We start from the raw sequence: 15,461 nt of genomic DNA, 5'->3' as shown, positions 1-15,461 counted from the left end.
GTAAGCAGGCCCAAGTAAGTAAGGATTTTCTTCCTGTAGAAAAGAAATGTTTTAAGGCTGACTTCAAACGTAGTATGCAAAAAGAAAAATGCATAATTCAAAAAATAGTATCCTCTACCACCTCACACCTATCAGAATGGCTAAAATCAACAACACAAGAAACAACAAATGTTGGTGAGGATGTGCAGAAAAAGGAACCGTTGTGCAATGTTGGTGGGAATGCAAACTGTGCAGCCACTGTGGAAAACAGTATGGAGGGGCTCCTGGGTGGCTCAGTCAGTTAAGTGTCTGCCTTCAGTTCAGATCATGATCCCAGGGTTCTGGGATCGAGCTCCACATCGGGCTCCCTGCTCAGTGAGGAGTCTGCTTCTCCCTCTGCCTCTGCTGCTCCTCCTGTTTGTTCTCCCTCTCTCTCTCTGTCTAATAGATAAAATATTTTTTAAAAAAAGAAAACAGTACAGAGGTTCCCCAAAAAATTAAAAATAAAACTACCTTATGATCCAGTAATCAAACTACTGGGGATTTACCCCCCAAAATACAAAAATGCTAATTCAGTGGGATACATAGACCCCTATGTTCATTGCAGCATTACTTACAATAGCCAAATTATGAAAGCAGCCCAAATGTCCATCAATAGATGAATGGATAAAGTACAAACAATGGAACATGATTCAGCCATAAAAAGGAATGAAATCTTTCCATTTGCAACAACAAAGATGGAGCTAGAGAGTATAATGCTAAGCAGAATAAATCAGAGAAAGACATACCGTATGATTTCACTCGTATGTGGAATTTAAGAAACAAAATAAATGAACAAAGGAAAAAAGAGACGAATAAAAAAACAGACTCTTAACTGTAGAGAACAAACAGGTGGTTACCAGAGGGTGGGTAGGGGCATGGGAGAAATAGGTGATGGGGATTCAGAGCACACTTATCATGATGAACACTGAGTAAGTTACAGAATGGTTGAATTACTATGTTATACACCTGAAACTTAGATAACTCTGTTAACGATACTGGAATTAAAATTAAAAACTTAATTAAAAAATAGTATCTTAAACTTCCTTTTGGTTTGTATAGTGTTAGACTGTGATAGCTTTACCAAACGGGACTGAAAAATAATGGAAGAATTCCCTCACAGCATCTCACGTTAGCTTCGCACTTAGGCACCTGTGCAATATGGCTCACGTTTTGTTGTTGTTTGTTCTGTTTTAAGTAAGACTTTCCTAATTCAATAACAATCTGTAGGAAACTTTGGGAAAATCTCATTTTATGCACCACTAACTTGTTGAAGCCTCAATTATATAAAATTCACAGTTTTATTTTCTCCTCAACATCTGTTCGCTGCATGGCCTTCCTCTTACTGGATAACAAACTGTTACTTTGTCACCATCCCTGAATTACCGAGGATATCTTTAATTCTATCCCTTTGGGTTTTTGATTTCAGAAGAGAGAAGCAGAGACAGGTGTACAATCTGGGCCCTCCTGACTCTAAGTTCCCAAATCTGACTACGCTTAACAGAGTGTATGACAAAACATCACTATCATTTTCCATTAACCGTATACAGGCTGTGTTTCTCTGAAACGGTGTGAGAGGCAACTGATTTCTAACATTTCTCAATTAGTGTTTCAGCTGGCATTCAGCCTTCTTTTCCATGGGGCCAGCAATCTCTTTCAAAATGAAGTTGTCCAAATCCCAAGCCACTTACTATGTTCAACAGTGTTTTCCTTTCTAATAGAAATTCCTCTAAAAGAAAGGAAACTTTAAAAAAGAGAAAGAGCTACAGCCATGTTTTGTCAAATGTCTCACTAGATTAAATTCAGCTTAAAACTATTTAACTTAGAAAGTAAATGATCCAAAATTTTTGGTTTAATTGTTGTCTTTAAATTACTACGCAGTTAGGCTAGACAGAATCCAACCTTCATACAAGCTGGGGAGCTTACTATTATATTTTTAGGTCCAGAGGTTAAAATTCATTTGCTGGTACTAAATAAAATTTTGAATGGCTATTTGCAGATGGGAAATTCATTTCTTCAAATGCTAGAAGACATATTGCTATATTAGACACTGAAAAATAAAGAGGAAACCTGAGATTTTGTTTACCTTTTAAACATAGCAGAATATTCAAGGTTCAAATATAACAACAATAAAGATGGTTTTTAATTGCAAACAAAAAGAGAGAGAGAGAGATTGAGAAAGAGAAAAATGTGCCTGTATATTTACTCCCCTGGCCTTTCTGCCTCTGACACTGAATACAGGATCTTTCCTCATCCGTGTTATAAACTGACTCTTAGATGAATCAGCAGGGGGATAGGATGGCACCTGTGCAATTGCCTTTTTTTAAAAATATAAATAAAAATCAGACTTCCGTTACATAGGTCGCTTATTTTTCTCAGCTTGCTGAAAATGAAAGCCTGGTTCATCTTCCCTTGTGCCACATCTTTCTTCTCTCACATGAGGCAATCCTCTGATTTGTTTAAATGGAAAGTGTAACCTGTAGAGAACAGCCTGAAGCAGCAGGGGGAGAAAACTTTTAACAGCTGTCTGGTGCCTTGCCAAGGGGCAAAGTGCTCTCATTGGATGAAACCTGTTTTTCTCCTCTTATCCATCGCTTCCCACTGCACGGCCAAAGGCCCTATACAAACAGGCAGATCTGCCAAACATAACACGGTCACACCTCGCCAGCCGTGTGTGCAGCCAGCCCTGGGAGATAGGTGCCGAACCAGGGCTGGCTGCCGGTGGGCTCACCCCTGTCCTTTCCCAATGCACCTGGGCAGGTCCCTTTTCTCGAACACTCCTGTGCTGCTGTTGTTTCCAGCAAGATACTCACATTTTCAAATTTTGGTATAGCTCTTTTCTTTCCTTCTTAAATATTAAACTACCTTAAGAGTTTCTGAACACAGTAGGTGGAGACGCAGATAAGTTCCCTGACTTATTTCCTACAGGAACTGAAGTGGTGGAAATCAGGCAAATGTGAAGAAAGCTGGAGCCCACAAATAAATGATTCTTTACCCTACAGTCAGATGGACTGTGTTACTATGTAGAAAGTAAGAGGACATACATATAGACAAAAATTCACAAGATTTTTAATACCTGAGATGTATAGCTTCAATAGGAATATTTCCCAGGGTTTTGGAGGGAAATAATATGATCATTTATGTCAGATGTATCATTTTCCCACAATTTCTTTTTCTAAGATCTTATTTATTTATTTAGAGAGAGCACGAGTGGCGAGAGAGAGAGAGGGAGAGAGCAAACCTCAAGCAGTCTCCTCACTGAGTACAGAGCCCGATGTGGGTCTCGATCTCTCTACACTGAGATCATGGGCACCTCTTTCCCACACTTTCTCTTTTTCCTTTATGGAATTTTTTTTTTCCTTCCTTACTGTCTTACCTGCTTGGCTTGCTTGACATCTCCAGTTATTTTTCGACCTGTGTGCTACACAGCTGTATGATATCAAAGGAAAAATTCCACTATTTTTAATGTGCTAAAATAACAATATTTAGTTCAAACTGTACTATCTTAAACCTCAGGGAGCAACTCTACCAAATCACTTTCATTTGTGAAAGCAGAGTGGAGACGCGGACCTCAGAGATTGTGCACAGCAACCTAAAGGATAAAGATCTTATCCAAACACTGGCAGTCTGCCAGGTGGAAAAGCTGCCATAAAAAAAAATACGTTGCCAAAGATCATTTTATCATTGTCAATAGAAACCAGGTTTTCCTTCTCTTCTTTTTTCCTTAGATTTTATTACCCTTCAACCTTTTTGTCAGAGGTGAGCAAGGAGGAAAATTGTCACGTTTGCTTCTTTGCTAAATTGTTCATGTCTTTGTTCATCTATATTTTTCTCATATTAAAGTTCCTAATTATTTGAAACGTTGGTATCAAAAACTGTGGCTTGAATGTAATGATACTTCTTTTGGAAATTTGGCTACTTGCATAACTATAGTTACACTGTAGCTGCACGGTCAAAAGAAAAAAATTTTTTTTCTTAAGCTGGAGGGCTGTTTCAAAAATGTAATGCAAGCAAAATCATGCTTTTGCTTTGATTTTAATGATAGACCAACTACCTCAGGCAGTAGAAGCCATAAGCCCACTATGAGTCGCCTTTGACGGAGCCTCCAACGTGCAGCCTGTAATTGGGCAAGAGCTTTGTATCATTTGAGCTCCACATCCTTTTGAGCTGTAGCTTAATCTATTTAATATGGGGTTCCTTCCATTATCCAGTTGACGGATTCCTCTTGGCTGGAGGCTAAGTGCTAGAAACAATGACTAAAGACACTTAGATCTTTAGACCAGCATCCAGTTAAGAATATCCTAAGCAATTACCAAATGGCTAATATTCAGTACCGCTTTGGTGCAGATCTGGGACAAATAAATAGATATCAGGAAAAACTTAGTTTTTTTAAGACCACACATGCGAGATTTCTGTAAAAGATAGAAAATTTCTCAAATTACAAATGGAAAATCATTAGCAGTTGTTTTTTTTTTAAAATACAACTTCTTTGAGATTTCTTCTAATTTAGTGACCCATTATGATTTTATTCCTATAAAACTGAAGGTCAGGGTCACATACTGTGACTAACTCCAGTACATTTAATTCCCTGAAAATGATTCTCTTGAGTTCAAGGATCTGAGAAGTACAGTTTGAAGCCTTGACAAGATTCTAATTAGAGCCTGGTATAAATGGCTCAATTCAATGGAGATTATTTTTCCAACTTGTCTAAATATGAAAATAGGGGAAAAGCAGCGCTTTTTGATAGACTTTCCTTAATGTCACTCATTTTCTTCTCTATGAATACAACATAGAGCCAAAGTTTTCCGTTCCACAAAAATGTATTAGTCCATTAAGAATTCAAATGTGATGACAGAATTGTTCTGAATTAACTTTCTGAATTACAATATTTTGAAATAATAAAATAATTTGGTATGTGTAAGGGTGAATATTTGGTGAAAAAATCGAATTATGAAAGAATTCTCTTTGTTTTCATGTTCTTTATGTAAAGGCACATCAAATTAATTTAATTTGTACTAGTTTGAACTTTTGTGTTTTTCCACCAGGGGGCAGGGTATGCTAACTATTGAATTAGTGAACACAAAAAGCACGCAAGAGGCAATTTCAGACGCAAGTGAAAATTTCTCTGAATGGTTCCTCCACAGATCCTTTAGGGAAAGAGCTGTTGAATTGTTCACAGCATAATTTTCACACCAGTTATTAAAAAAACTAATTACGGTGTAAAACTATTAAAGCTCTTTTACAAGTAATTTTTATCACTTGGTGATTTGTTCCATTTAATTTTTAATAATCATGGGTTTAATTTAAAACTGCAATAATAAATGAATGAAAAGAAATTGAAAATAATGGTTTCTCATATACCCATGTTTATAGATCATTTTTTTCATAGTTATTTCAACTCAAATTTCATGTATCTTCATAGGAAACAGTAAACTTCGTAACAAATCCACTGTGGAAACTTTGGAAAATACGGAAAAATACATATAATTTAGAAAGTTTGAGAAACTTTGGGAAGCCTGAATAAGCAAGGATAATCTGTTTTACTAGGTTCTCTCTGATGATCATTAGCCATTTCACCTGCCAACAAAGAAAGACAGTTTTCTTTTGAGATCTGAAGTTAATTCAAGGAGAGAACAGTTCAAAATACAACAGAAACATCTAGCATGGGGGTTTTATATTCAGCTTTCTGAGATCAGACTTTTGGAAGAAAAGACAATTGCCTTGGGATTGAAATTATAAATTTTCACTTGTGCTAGTGCAGCTGAAAAGAGTATTTCAGGGGCGCCTGGGTGGCTCAGTCCTTGGGCGTCTGCCTTCGGCTCAGGGCGTGATCCTGGAGTTCTGGGATCGAGCCCCACGTCAGGCTCTTCTGCTGGGAGCCTGCTTCTTCCTCTCCCACTCCCCGCTTGTGTTCCCTCTCTTGCTGGCTGTCTCTCTCTCTCTCTGTCGAATGAATGAATAAAATCTTTAAAAAAAAAAAAGAGTATTTCAAAAGCAAAATCCCAAATAGGCATAAAGGACTTAAAATATATACGATTTTGAATTGAGGTATAATTGATGTACTAGTTTCAGATGTGCAAAGTGATGATTTAATATTTGTTTATCTTGAAAAATATACAATAAGTCTAGTTAACATACATTACCATACATAGTTACAAAATTCTTTTTCTTGTGATGAGAATTTTTAAGTATATTCTCTTAGCAACTTTCAAATATGCAATAGTGTTATTAACTCTAGTCACTATGCTGTCCACTATATCCCCGTGGTGTGATTATTTTATGACTGGAAATTTGTACCTTTTGACCCCCTTCACCCATTTTGCCAATCTTGCCCCTCCCTGCCTCTGGTAACCACCAATCTGTTCTTTATATCTATGAATTTGGTATTTTTGTTTTTAAGAGCCACATATAAGTGAGGTCATACAGTATTTGCCTTTCTCTGTCTGCCTTATCTCACTTAACGTGATGCCCCTGGGTCCATCCCTGTTGTCTCAAATGATGAAATTCCATTCTTTTTTATGGCTGAATAATATTCCATTTTAATAATTCAAGTATTTTTGAGAGAGAAAACTGGATTTAAATATATTCAAGGTAAACTGCTTTTATTTATAAGGACATGTGATTTTATATTGATTCTGTTGACCATTCCTTTAATATTATCAATGGTAAGTCTTAAAAACCTTATTATAAGTAAGTATAAATTCCTCAGGTGCGTGAACAATGTCTTTACTCCTCTCCCCATTTCTTTTCAGTGTCCAAGCAAAACCTATGATCCACTGATTAAATCCACCCGAGATTTTCCAGATGATGTCATCAGTTTCATAAAGCGGCACCCTGTGATGTTTAAATCAGTATACCCAGTTGCGGGAGGACCGACATTCAAGAGGATCAATGTGGATTACAGACTGACCCAGATTGTGGTGGATCATGTTGTTGCAGAAGATGGCCAATATGATGTAATGTTCCTGGGAACAGGTATGCTAGAATCAGATTATGCTTTCTTTCAAAAGAATTTTTCACTATTAGACAAAGAAACACTTCAGAAAGATTATTGGTCAAAATCAAACTGAGTAATTATTAGCTAACATCTAGTCAGTATTTCTTAACATTGCATATAGCACAGTCTTTTAAGTGACAGTTATAAATAACTCCCCGCCTCCTTTAGTGTTATTTGAGATTTCAAAATATATTTGTATAACTACAATATGCCCGCTTAGATTAGGTGCTCAACATATTTGTTGATTGACTATGGATTAAAATTAAACAAGTACAGCTAAGCAATGTTTCTTTTCAAACTTCACATTTTCCTCTCTCTAGGGAGATTTTTGATAAACTCCCTCAAAGGATCCCTTCACCCAATTTTGAGAATTGCTGATTGAGTTGACTTAAGATCGCTTTTCAAAAAATTAAGCAGTAGTTTGTAAAGATCTTTAAGTAGAAACTTGTTGGAAATTATTTTTCCTGTCTTTGAATTTTGTGGAGCAAGTATCACTTTCATTATTAGAGCCCATTTTAATTTTTTTGTCTGTCAACTCAGTAATTATAAAACAATTAAAAAATATTTTTCCAGAAAAAGAAATATTGCTTACTTAGTATGTCTCAAAAAAAAAAAAAAAGAAAAGAAAAGTATCATTTCGTAATATCATGTGAATTCTAATGGCAGTAAAGGTAACATGCATCATTTAGACAAAAGTACTTCATCCTGGGTAAATGTTATATGATTTAATGAATCAGGCCTTGCATAAAGAAATAGAAATTAATGGGTTTTCAAGAAATGGACGTTTTTATGGAAATAGGTTGTCAGAACTACAGAACAGTTTTATTTTTTAATATATACTGATTTTACAAAAGTAGGGTTTATCAGGGAGCATGTGTGACACACTTAGAGGGCTTTCTGGGATACCAGTTGTCAAGCCTGATTATGTTGCAGATGGCAATACCAAGACCAAGGAAAGGAAGTGATGCTCTCAAGACTATAGAGATTACTACTGACGTGACAAAATTTGAAATAATTAGTCTCTCACGAGTTCTAAGGAGCTTGCCACTTAATTTGCAGTGCCCATCCCAAAGTATTCCCAGGTCAACATTTCCAGTGTTGTAAATGCCATTCAGCCACTAGGTGGTACTACCTAACTTTTACTGAGAAAATTATAAGGTAACTAAGATGGATAGATTTTCAATTATGACATTTGGAAAACGTATATTTAATATTTTTAAAAGATCCTAGAATCATTTAGAAACAGAGTTAAATAACTCAGACTATTTTGTGTAAATAGGATCATTACCATACTTGTGAATATTCTTCAACCACAGTGCTGGATTTTAAAAGCATCTATTTTGTATAAGTTAATTTTCAAATGAGGGTTTTTTATTCTTTTTTCTAAGATGTTCTTTTGATTTCTTTCTGTAATAGCATTCCACCTTGGAAACTGCAATAGAAGATCCTGTATTTAAGGCATTTTACTAAATGTCAGTTTTTGGTTTATAGTCTTTCAAATTTGGGTTACTCTTTTAAATTAAACTAAAATAATTTTAAACAAAACTTCAGTTTCTAGCCCATTAATAATGTTTCTGCAAATAAAATGTTTGTTGAGTGCACTATAATTTTCCCATGTGGTTGGTTTCAGTGATTTCTCTATCATTTGTTAACATGGTTTTAAAATGTATATATCCTACCTTTCATGGTAAGTTGGATATGATAAGTACTGAATAAATACTTCGTACATTGAGAGAGAAAAAATATTTTAATATATTTTCACCTTTCAAGTTACAAAAAGTTCATTCCTCTTTAGTTATAATTTCAACCAATATTTAAATGAGACATACATATTCCTTTCGCTAGGAATGTATATGTCTTTTAATATTTTCTTTATAATATGTGTTTTATGAGCTAAAAACTATCATGTTTTGGAAGGAGAGAATCCAATCCATTAAGCTTCCCTTCTTGCATGCTTTATTTAATCTGACTTCTTTGAGAGGCATTGAAAGAAAAATGAGGGGAACAATGTGAAGGTTGCTAGGCATATACTTAGAGCCAAACACTGATATAGAAACAGCAGGATCATAGGTCATGTATTTTTTCAGACATTGGGACAGTCCTCAAAGTGGTCAGCATTTCAAAGGAGAAGTGGAATATGGAGGAAGTAGTATTGGAAGAGTTGCAGATATTCAAGGTAAGACAGTCCAGACTTCCAGAAGAAATGGTGAAACCTAACAGCCCTTGGAATAGGAGAGTGTGTTTAAATACATCGTCACTTTTCCTGCAGAAGTCTGTGCACTTAGCTCCTTTATTTTCCTTTTCCTTAAGCAATGGGAAAAAAAGTTTTAAAAGCAACTGAGAATGGAACTCCCCGTTCCTTGTAGAATACCACTAAATTCAGGGCTCCTGGGATTGCCCCTCATTACTTTATTCTCTAAGCATATGGTCAGACAAGTCGCCACAGTAGATGAAAGCCTGGGGTCTCTTTGACTATCCAGATGCTTTTCTACTTTATAAATTTTACTTTTCAATTTCTCCTCAATTGAATTTGAGAAAACTGGAAGAGTGTATAAATCACATGTCCCTGCTTTTCTGTAAGGAATTCTTTTTTTTTTTTTTTAAAGGTTGCATGATAGTAAGTCTTCATTTTTTATGTGTGATACATTCCCCTAAAGAGTTAATAGATCTAAAATAATAGTTTTACAGATTTGGGGGATGTCTGACTTTTAACAGTACATTTGAATTGTCGCATTCTTTGTAGATGCTCAATGACATTTAGTTTAAAATTATTTTCTGAGAATAACATTAGAAATAAAATTGTATTTCTGAGAGGAGCCTTTAAAAAATACATTGTCTCATTCATAGCATTTTTATTGAGATAGTTCATTAAAATGAGCTGTTTCCCTGTGAACATCTATTGCCTTAAAGTCGAGTAGAGCCCCCCCACTGAGAGGAAGGCAAGGTAATTAACAGGCCAAGTTCCACAGGATCCTGTTTACATTGTGATGATAATAGTGGTCAAGGAGTTAACTAGAACAAGATCTGCTATCTGGCATCTACCAAAAACAAAGTCTTGGGTGTTCCTGAGGGAGAAGCTGATGTCAAATATAAGTGTGAACCCAGAAGCCAAAAATAAAACCCCCACAATACATAGGGCACTTTAGAATAAGGTTTACTTGTTGGCTGTTAGTGTCAAGAGAAATTGTTTGCATTCCACTGTTAAGATTAAATAATGAATCTCTTTCCTTCATTAAAAAAAAAGTTATTGGAGAAGACTTTCTCATTTTAACATCTTTCTTTCATTTTTTAATGTATTTTCTTAAACTTTTGATATCTGCTTCTGTTTATTGGTTTGTAAATATTGGCCGGTGGGAGATGAATGAATAGTAAATAGAGAGGTAGATGATAAGTACATGAAAAAATTTTAAAGCATGCCATCCTTTAGTTTGGTACCTTCTGCGTTCATGTTTCTAATTTTGTATTGCATGCACAAAGCCATAATGTCTACAAATAAAGCTAGCCTTAGCTCACATTGCCAAGTCACGTACATCAATCGCTTGCAGTTTTCCATAACAAATGTGCTCATCTGCAAGGAGCACTATAACTTTGCAGAACTCGGCTACTTGAACAAGTGTTTGAACTACTGATCTAAGTAAGAGCAGAACGAGGTAGTAAATAATTATGGAGATGTTCTTGTCAACACTAGTTTGAATTATATGGAAGCGGTTAAGATAAGCAGATTTAGAAGGAGAAGCCTTGTGGGCAACTGGGAGCGATTTTCAATGCGGAGTATTTCTTCATACATTTAGGTAATTTTTCTGTAATAAGATACTTCAAAATAACTATTTTGATACTTTCTATTAAGATAGAATTACCACACATTGGAAGGAAGTAGCAAACATTAAGATCCTTTTCCCCCCTGTGTAACAGACCCTTGAAGTTTACTTCAGCGATCTTTGGTACATGACAAAACAACATATTGGCTGCTATAAAAGACTGTTAATGTTTACTTTATTAACATTTTACTTTATTAACATTTGACTTCTTTTTTCAGCACTCATCAATCATCTTGAACATGGAATTGTCTCTGAAACAGGTACTTTCTAATTTTTGTGTAAAAATTAGCCACAAAAGCAACAAGTTGCTCAAATTCAAGTTCAGTTTAGGGAAAATCTATTGAAGTTGAAAGTTAAATTGTGAATAATGTAAAAAGCTCTAGTTTATTTGTTTCTTTTATAACCTATTAGAGGCCATTGTTGCAGTCCTTACCTTAAGAGAAGTGGAACCAAATATCATTAAGTGATTGATATAGTATCCCCTTCCCTTGGCTCTTGAAAACTGAGTTCACTTACTTTGTCTCTTGAGGATGTGTTTCTGTCAAGGCCATAAGAAATTCATGTAGAATACCAGCCCTAATCACTAAAAATTATTTTTAATCAGGGAATCCAGAAGTTAGACTATGGACTGCAGTGGCGAAGAGCCCAAAAGTCAACCTCCAGCCTTCCACTTAGTATCTGACTCCTGGAATCAATTTCCGTAACGGTGAAGTTAGGGAAACAGAATCCACCTCCTAATAAATGGATACTGAGTGCAAAATTCTAGACAGAGAGTTGGTATATTGTGAAGTAAATGGTAGCTAATAGTAATATTTATTAGATTCCATAGTTCTCAGATATGATACTCAAAATCCCACTTGATTCAAGAGGTTCAGACTTGCATTAGGCTAAGAAAGTTGTGGGACAATGTGTTGAACCATAAGGTATTGCTAACACTGTCTTAATCTACTATGCCTAGTTATGATACAGAGATTATTAGGGAAAAGATCTACAGAGGTTTCTTCTTTGGTCTTTTCCATTAATTTTCCATTAATTTGTCCACTCAACATTTAATTCTTGAAGGCCTACTACTGACCTTGGAGGGTACAGAAATGAATAAATAGCAGAGCCCTTAACTTTCAGAAGCTCACAGTGGAGCCAGGGGATAAAGAAGGAACATGTTGGCAATGCAGAGCAATAGTGGAAGCACATACCGGGGGGACACAGGGGAGTCTGAGAGGGAGCCAGGTGGAGCAGGGGAAGACAGCACAAAGAAGACACATGAACCCAAACTATGAAGGATGTTTCAGTTAACCAGATAAATTCAAAGAAGAGGGGATGAGGAAGCCTATGCCAAGGGGAGGAGGAGAACATTTGGAAAGGTGTGAAGAGTGAGAGACCATGGCTTCTTCTAATAAGTTTGTGGACAATTGGAGCAAAGGGCATATGTGTATGCAGGAGACAAGGAGGCTAGCAATGAATCTGGGATTATAAAACCGAGCAAAATTAGGGGCATCCTTCTATGTCCTCCTAAGAAATTTAAAAATTTTACCTAAGGACAATGAAAACCTTTGAAGATTTTCAGCAGGAATGTGTTGTGATAACATTTTCCTCTTAAGAAGGTCAATGTGGTGTGGCAGTGTGGAGGAGGGACTGAGTCCTGGGGTTGAAAACAAGGCTAAAGCCACAGGAAATATTAGGACACTTACAAGTAATCCAGGAAAGAAATGATAAGACTAAGGTGGTGACAGTGGCAGAGGAGTGGAGAGAAAGAGAAGGAAGTGAAGAGCTCTGTGTACGAGAATGGAGAAGATAACGGTGGCTGACAGGGAGAGGGGACTCAGGGACAACTGCCCTCTTTGTGTCCTGGATGACTGGGGAGGTGCCGCTCACCAAGGCAGGGTAGCAGGGCTAGATTTAGGACAATCAGTATGTCCACTTCGATATTGTTTTCAAGATGCCATTGACTCTTTGGACAATAAGAAAGGCAAAGGAATGAGGATAGAAAAGAGGGGGCACCTAACATTTAATGCAAAGATAGGAATTATCAAAGGAGACCGAAGTCTTAGGTGGCAATAAAGGTGGAGAACAAGAAAAAGTGAAGAGAGTTTCAAGGAAAGTGTCATTCTAGGCGTCAAACACCACAGAGAATTTAAGTAAAACAAATACTGAACAGGGGGCATTGCATTTAGCAACCAGGAAGTCCAAACTGACATTGTCACGGGCTAGAGAGGTATAAGACAGATTTCTGCAGGCTGAGTCCATGTCTGGTGTTTATGTCAATATTTACTTCTCAGGTTTTCCCCCTTTGTTCAGTGTCTGACATGGTCCAAGAGTGCTGACCGTGAGTCCCCAGAAGGCACAGACGCTGGCTCCTCCAACTGTAACATCTGTCTCCCCACCTCCTCCAGCACATGCACTCAAGTGAATGAATCTAGAGAGCAGTGCCTTATTTTCAGGGCTTATTTTCAAAATGTCATTTTATGTGCTAAGTTTTTTAGTATCCTGCAGCCTTTCGTTTGTGATACGGCATCTTTCAAGCCTCCTTAATACCTTCTTCACCGTGATACCAAATATTTTCTCTCCTTCATTTAACCCATTTTCCTTCAGCGATCAGTAAATACTTCATTAGCAAGTGAAATAGTTCAAACCACAAGAAAGTTTTATAAATCCCTTTTCAGTCATCTCTCATGAGCCACAGCAGAGGAAGACCATCAGTGTAGCCTAAAGCATCTGTACTTGATGTAATCTACCAAAGCGCATTTTCAACTATTGAGAAAGAATTTGACGTCTTAATTCCTCAGTCTAACAGCTGGTTTTTGACCTTCTTAAATTACTGCCAAGGTTATTCTAGCTCTAGAATGCTGTCCATTTCAGTGCAACATCATCCAGCCACCATCCTGCCGGGAGTAGAAGGGATTGACTTACCTTGCTCTTTGTTATGTTTCTACACAAGTGCATATGTTCTGTACAAGGGACACCCGAGGAGATAGATTTAGGTCTGTGGTGGGGTATTCAAGAAAGGGAAGTTCTTAAGACTAGTCTGAAAGATGCTTCCAATTCATTTGTTTTGCCTGATTTGTAGCAACAATTGTACATTGGCTCCCGCGATGGATTGGTTCAGCTCTCCTTGCACAGATGCGACACTTATGGGAAAGCCTGTGCAGACTGTTGTCTGGCCAGAGACCCCTACTGTGCCTGGGATGGAAATGCATGCTCTCGCTATGCACCCACTTCAAAAAGGTAAGAGGCACATCGAGTTAAGGGATAGCCTTCGTTTCTACACAATGAATATCTGACACGAATACCTCATCTTAGAGTTTCAAGAGAAAATAGATAGCAAACATGGTCTGCGGTAAGAATATTACAATTCAGTGTTGTTTCACGCTTGTGCATAAAACTCAATGTTGAAGGAGGGTAAAATACAGTGTTCTGACATTCTGAAAAGGGGAGCTTTAAAAGTTCGGATAAATTGTTTGTATTCTTTTCCATCATCTATGTTAAGTACCATTACTAGTTTGTTTTCCTCGACTACTTTGCCCTAGCTTACATTCCTCCCTTTTTCCCTTATTTTAAAATATGTCTATACATAGCCTTACTGTTTTGCAAATAATGTCAGAATACACATGTTTGTTAAAGTGTAGATTATATACAGCCTACAGCACATCTCATTGACTTAGTACAATTTTATTTTTACTACGGTAACTCTAACTTGGCCAGCTTCTGCCACTCAGATATACTTCAACGTTGTTGTTCATTGCTTTATGTGCTCTTAAAAATCATGCTAGTTTGAGCCAACAATACCCAGCTAGAAATTTCTTCTAGACACACATGGACAAAAGCACCACAAAGTCATTCCAGCACTGATCTGGTTTCAGCACTGTTTTCAATAGCAAAATAATTGGAAAGAAACTGAATGCCATCAATATGACTGATGCTGGCTAAATATACTATGATAATAATTTTTAAAATGTGTGTAACAGTAACACTTGTTTTCTATAGCATTGTATTTTTCCTGTAGGTAAAATGTCAGCAAATTGTATATGGTATTTTTTTCTTTTAACCTTTAGGTCTCCATTAACAAAGTACAATGATAACAGGTGAGCATAGGTCAGTCCCACTAGTGCATGCACATTTGTTTCTTGTTTGACAAATCAGTCAAATTTCAAATTCCAGGAATCACAGATTGAATGTAGAGTACAACAGCAGATACTGCTTAAAATTAGGAGACATTTTATATTTCCTGAAATTTCCACATTAGATGTGAATGGAGAGATACCATTATTACAAGTCGAAAGTAAAAAACAATATTTTATTATAGTTTTTGGCTACGAATATACTTAGGATAGTGAGTCCTTGGGGAATATTTTTTCTTTTCTAGAAGCTAAAAAATAAGAGTGCTCATTAGTTGGTAATGAACCTTCAGTTTGATGAATTGACCCTGTTTCTTAAGAAGCCAAGATTTAAAAACATTCTTGACCTTATGTACCTTATACCATCATAATTTTTCTTCTTATATTTCCCAAGACTGTATCTCTGATCTTGCAGACATGCCACTGTGATATTTTCCCTTACCTTAACATAACGTGCTCGTGAGCCAAAAATGTATATGATAGATGAATCTTGTACAGGGTTATCACCTGGTCAGC

At 36.5% G+C, this 15,461-nt stretch overlaps 1 protein-coding gene across 1 annotated transcript in view; it reads left to right on the top strand.

The window, feature by feature from the left end:
* Positions 1 to 15,461, top strand: part of SEMA3D (semaphorin 3D) — a 200,649-nt gene that overhangs the window by 167,301 nt on the left and 17,887 nt on the right. The window contains 4 exon segments of the mRNA XM_034667196.1: positions 6,771 to 6,993; positions 9,103 to 9,191; positions 11,052 to 11,093; positions 13,898 to 14,055. Coding sequence (XP_034523087.1) covers positions 6,771 to 6,993; positions 9,103 to 9,191; positions 11,052 to 11,093; positions 13,898 to 14,055 — 512 coding nt within the window.

Source organism: Ailuropoda melanoleuca, chromosome 1 (assembly GCF_002007445.2).
Source record: "Ailuropoda melanoleuca isolate Jingjing chromosome 1, ASM200744v2, whole genome shotgun sequence".
NCBI lineage: Eukaryota > Metazoa > Chordata > Mammalia > Carnivora > Ursidae > Ailuropoda > Ailuropoda melanoleuca.
Note: the sequence above shows the minus strand (reverse complement) of the source record. Positions and strands in the feature narration are given on the sequence as shown.